Below are 5,664 nucleotides of genomic sequence, written 5' to 3' on the forward strand. Positions count from 1 at the left end.
TCTCTCTGTTGAATAAATAAATAAAATCTTTTTAAAAAATTTAAAAAATGAAAACTGTCCGAATGATATGATTATAGTTAATTTTATCTCTTTTTTCAAAATAAAGCTCATGTGAGGACAACTTTTCAGTTTTTATTTTTATTTTATTTTTAAAAAAGATTTTATATTTATTCATGAGAGAGAGAGAGCATATGCACAAGAAGAGGGGAGGGTCAGAGGTAGATGGAGAAGCAGACTCTCCATTGATCAGGGAGCCTGACGTGGGGCTTGATCTCAGAACCCCGGGACCATGATCTGAGCCCTAACCAGCTGAGCCACCCAGATGCCCCTCACAGGTTTTTAAAAGGTACATACTAAGTTGCAATAAAGCAAACATGTGCATTGGACATGCTCCAAACACTTATTTAACTGTTTCTTCAGTATGGATATGGGGGGTGTATAAGAAAACGGGAGTCACTTAGGTGAGATTTAAAAAGATTGCTGAGAGGCACCTGGGTGGCTCCAGGGGTCGAGCCTCTGCCTTCGGCTCAGGTCATGGTCTCAGGGTCCTGGGATCCAGCCCTGAGTCGGGCTCTCTGCTCAGCAGGGAGCCTGCTTCCTCTCTCTCTGCCTGCCTCTCTGCCTGCTTGTGATGACTGTCTGTCAAATAAATTTAAAAAAATAAAACAAAATAAAAAGATTGCTGAGAAGCTCCCAGTGGCAGCATGTCCCTGTGGCCCCCCCAAAGAGAACCCCAGCTGGTCTGGATGGCATGCGGGGTCATGAGCCATGGTGGTGGCATCCTCACGTCACAGCGGATGTGACATGGGACACGGGGCGGGGGGCAGGACCACAGTGACCACCGCTCCTCATTTCCTTACTGTCCCCGGGGTGGGCCGTGGGGTGATGTGGCCTGGGGCCTGCCTGCAGTGGAAGATTTGTATTTCGGGGGGTGGCAGATGCGACAACCACGTTCCTTTGTGCTCACATTTGGTTTTATTGACACCTTAACCACAGCAGCGGGGGCAAAGGCCACAAGGTGTGAGGTTGTGTGAGCAGAGGCAAAGGAACTTATGTTAGAGAAAAAACCCTCTCTACTGCACAGACTTTCCACAGCCACACGCCCACCCCGAAAGGCCCCTCTCGCCCCAGGAAGTGCGCGGACCGCCGGACGCATAAAGAGGCTCCTGCAAGCGCGGCTCCTCAGCCTCTCCTCGCCCGGCTCCTCCTCACCCGGCTCCTCCTCGCCCGGCTCCGCACCGCTCAGCCATGAGACCTCTCCTCCTGGCCCTGCTCGGGGTCTGCCTCCTCTCGGACTTCCTCGTGGAAGGTAAGCGGGAAGGTTCCGTCTGGGAAGGCGTGCGGGCCGGCGGGCCCACGTCCCGGCTTCGACTCAGGGTTTGACTGGGGTCAACGGCTTTTTCTGGGGAGCCTGTGACTGCCTGTGAGCAAAACGGGAATGAAAACTGAGGTCAGGGGACTTGCTTACAATCTGGCTCCTAATTTTCATAATTACGTGATTGGGGGTAAATTTCTCAACGTCTCTGGACCTACGCCTACTTACAAGTTGAACATAGTGACAGATACTCTCACCTGGGATTAAAATGAAAAAAAAAAAAAACCAACAATTTAGGAATACTTATTGAATTTCCTCACTAGTAGTAATTTTTTTTAAGATTTTATTTATTTATTTGACAGAGAGAGAGACAGAGAGAGAGGGAACACGGCAGGGGGAGTGGGCGCGGGAGAAGCAGGCCTCCCGCCGAGCAGGGAGCCCGATGCGGGGCTCGATCCCAGACCCTGAGATCCTGACCCGAGATGAAGGCAGAGGCTTAACGACGGAGCCACCCAGGCGTCCCAGCGATAATTTCTTGATTAATGTGAGCTGTGGAATGGTGGTGATGATTATTTGTGCCCTTGTAGTTTTTGCCTATTTGATATCAATCTTGATAAATTCTCAAAGTTTTTGGAAGTTTAGTCACAATGTGCAGATGAGTTGGAGGTTGTATATTCTGAAGAGAATCAATAATTCTATTGAAAAGAATGATTGGGAGCTCGTGCCTTCATACCCAGGAGATCAATATTACCTTTGAGTATACGGGAGAGTCTATTTTTACTGCTATGAACATTGTTCCCATTAATGACAAACTTCTTTAATTTATAAGAGATCATATGTCAGGTGCTAACAAATAGACCAGTGGCTCATACACGTTCGGAGAAACCTGCCAGGACACCGCCTGAGACAGCTCTGCTGAGCCTCACCTGACTGTCCTACACGTATTGTCTCCAAGGGTCATTTTTTCCTCCAACTCATTGAAGAATAGTTCTGTGACTCTGGCGATGAGAGAGAATATCTCTCAAGTGTAACTAGTGCTTCAGTTAACTCTCCTTTCAACCTCCTAGTTTATAGCCTTACTTCTTAGAATAGGATATCTGAATCTGATCCAGGATCCCTAAGGGAGTCCATGAATAGAGGTGGCAGGTCTGCAATTCCCTGACACTGTGGGCAAAATAAGTACTGATGAAACCAACTTTAAGGCTAGTCAATGAAGCCAAATATTGCAATGTGGCTGCCATTTTGCTGAGACAAAAAGTCTGCTGTTTGGTGGAAACTCAGGCATGGGTGGGGACAGCGACCCTCTGTTGGAGACAGAGGAGGACCGCAGACACGTGGGTCACTTCCCAAGCTTCCTCTCTGAATGACCTCTGTACGTGCCCCTGAGGCTTAGCCTCCACGCACGCCTGCAAAGCAATGTCTGCTCCGACTCTGCTTTGCAACGTTCGTGAAGGTGATGTCCTCCCTGAGAACACTGTGGCTTGGGGCTTTGGAGTCGAGTGGGATTCTCTGGGTCCTGGAGTCCACGGTGGGTACTTCTCAGAGAAAATGAGATACAGAGAAGTTGGGTACTTCTCAGAGAAAAATATTGTTTCCTAAGTAATGAGAAAAATACAAGAAAAGATCCCTGCCCTTCACTGGGCTCAGAGACAGCTCAGCGTTAAACATACATTGGCAAAGACGGGGGCAAAGGCCACGTGGACGGGTCACTGGGAACGCCAGAAAGCAGGGACCGCGAGGGGCGTAGCGAGCTGACAAATACCTTGTATGTGGTTTCATGTTTAAAAAAAGTCTGGTATTGGGACGCCTGGGGGGCTCAGTGGGTTAAGCCGCTGCCTTTGGCTCAGGTTGTGATCCCAGCGTCCTGGGATCGAGTCCCACATCGGGCTCCTTGCTCGGTGGGGAGCCTGCTTCTCCCTCTCCCTCTATCTGCCTGCCACTCTGTCTGCCTGTGCTCACTCTCTCTGACAAATAAATAAATAAAATCTTTAAAAAAAAATTTTAAAAGTCTGGTATCAGCAACAGCGGAGATCAAACTTGGTCCTCATCAACTATTCCGTACATGCTTTTAGCATCATTTCCCTGAGAGACAAATACTGTTTTACTCAGGAGAAGACCAGCGCTTAGAAACCTTGATTACATCCCACCAAACCTCTGATATTATCAGTTCTCCCAAGGCTGCCTTCTCCAAGGCAAGACGGCTCTCTGAACTGAAGTCTAGAAATCCTCTTGGGGTGGGGGTGGATTTCTCTTGAAGAGGGAGAGTTTGAGAACCACCTCCGTCGTGGAACTTGCACCTTCACATTTACAATAGCACGTGCTTCTCCCGACATTTGACGTTGCCTTCCCCAAATCACTCTCCACCACATCACTCTCTGTTATTTTGTTCTTAGCACCGTAGCGTTCGTGCTGTTTGAAAAGATCATTTATGGTTTGTCTGCTCGGTTTTCTTTGCCAGGTGTGGGGAGTGAAGTCCTGGAAAAGAGCTTCTGTGTGAGTCTAACGACCAAGAGACTGCCCATTAAAAACATCAAGACCTACACTATCAAGGAGGGCCCCATGAGAGCAGTAATGTGAGTTTGTGTCCCCGGAGCCGGGGACTGGATGGGACCCGCTGTGGAGAAACACTGCCCTCCTCAGGAAGCCGGCGTGGGGGAGACCTCAAGGGACCCAGCCGCCCCTTTGTTCTAGTTAACCATGGCTTCCTGTAGCATCAAATAACAATTACCAGAAAAATCTGACAATCGAATAAGGAGTGCTATCCTCCTCTCGATTTGGTTTAGCAGAAGAACCTGACTGGGACGGACGGCTGTGGTGCTCAGTTCGGAGGGTCAGGGTGGGAGACGGCTGGCTGGAGTCGGGACCAGACCATAGGGCCGCACCGGTGCGGGGTGCTTCTCTCCCTTCCTTAGGGTGTGCTGGAGTGAAGGACAGTGCCATGTTTTATCACTTACCGTATCTCAAGGGAATGTGCGGAAAACTAGCCTCCCTAGTGCCATTCTCTTTCCAGGATCTCGTTTTCAGAGTAGCAGCTCTTCCCAACACATGATTGCAATTTTACCCAAAGAAATTAAATAAAGAAATCACCTCTGTCCAGAAAACAAGATAAGTGTGTCCAGATGTGAAAAGGAAGAGAAATGGAATGACTGAACGAGATGACCGGCAGGTCCGGCGTAGTTCCAGCCGTTGGCAGCTCGGACGGACGGAGGTGTCTGAGAATCACGATGAATGAAGGCGGCCGGCTTTCCCCCTCCTTGAGACTCCGGAGGGCCGCAGCAACAGCCTTTTGCTTTTTCTGTGTCCCTACCAAGGGCTGCAGGAAGGGAGCCGTCCTACTGTTAAGAGGCACCAGGGTATTTCCTGGACGTATTTCTCTTTTGTGTTCCAATAGAAAGGTTTTCATTTCTGGTGTCATCGGAGAACAATTTCTGCACGAAATATCTTGTATCTGGTCTGATCTCAACTCCCGGCTCCACGGCATGGGGATGTGACTAACTCTGTCTTTTCCCTGCTTTGCAGCCTTATTACCAGACGTGGCTTTAAAATCTGCGCTGACCCACAAGCTGACTGGGTGAAAAAGGCAATAGAGGGTGTGGACAAGTCTACCAGGAGAAACGTGAAACAGACCAAGCCCACAGGAGCCCAATATTCCACCAACACAGCTGTAACCCCGACCGCGTAGTGGCCTTCTGGCCGCTCACGTCACTGGCCAGCCAGCTCGTTTCCCTTTATAAAACTCCTGGACTAATTTGATCATATTCACTTTTTATAAAAGTGCCGTGTGAGCCACCTTACTTTCTTGTATTGTATTTTTCATGTCCTTCTCCACTTAGATGTTTCATTAATAAATATTTATTATGAAGGATAATCTCAAAGTCTATTCGCTACATATTGGGAAAGGTAACAAATCATTTGTGTTCTGTCTCTCTCCTAACTGTATGTCCCTCTGATGGTATTCATGATGGGAGAGATTTTGGCCGCTGTTTACCAGGGATGAAACCTATTTAGTCATCATTGTTAGGTTCCAGCTTGCAAGTGACAGTGGTAACAGCGTGACAAGTGACAGTTGCGACAGTGGCAACAATTTAAGATCTGTTTCACCTGTCTTCATAGTAGAGTTCTGTTGACGCAATAGGGGAGAAGGGAGCCGACGGCCGCTGCGTGTCCGTCCTGCGGGTCCCCACTGAGAAGCGGCTTCACTCGTGTTTGGTCTCTAGCAAGTTCTCTTCCCCTCTCTGTGCTTCTTTTCATTTCCTAAGAAAGGACACAAACACAGGGCTCGTCAGTTCTCTGATTTGTCAAGGGAGCAAACGTTAGACTTTTGGTGAAAAGATACTTTATTCAAATAA

At 48.5% G+C, this 5,664-nt stretch overlaps 1 protein-coding gene across 1 annotated transcript; it reads left to right on the top strand.

Annotated features, from left to right (window-relative positions):
* The first annotated feature begins 942 nt into the window (after positions 1-942).
* LOC116576610 (lymphotactin-like) lies at positions 943-5,174 on the top strand. Its single transcript, XM_032319032.1, has 3 exons — positions 943-1,309; positions 3,774-3,888; positions 4,835-5,174. The coding sequence occupies exons 1-3, from the start codon at positions 1,249-1,251 to the stop codon at positions 4,995-4,997; spliced, it is 339 nt and encodes a 112-aa protein (XP_032174923.1). The 5' UTR covers positions 943-1,248; the 3' UTR covers positions 4,998-5,174.
* The last annotated feature ends 490 nt before the right edge of the window (positions 5,175-5,664 follow it).

The sequence above is a fragment of the Mustela erminea genome, chromosome 17 (assembly GCF_009829155.1).
Source record: "Mustela erminea isolate mMusErm1 chromosome 17, mMusErm1.Pri, whole genome shotgun sequence".
NCBI lineage: Eukaryota > Metazoa > Chordata > Mammalia > Carnivora > Mustelidae > Mustela > Mustela erminea.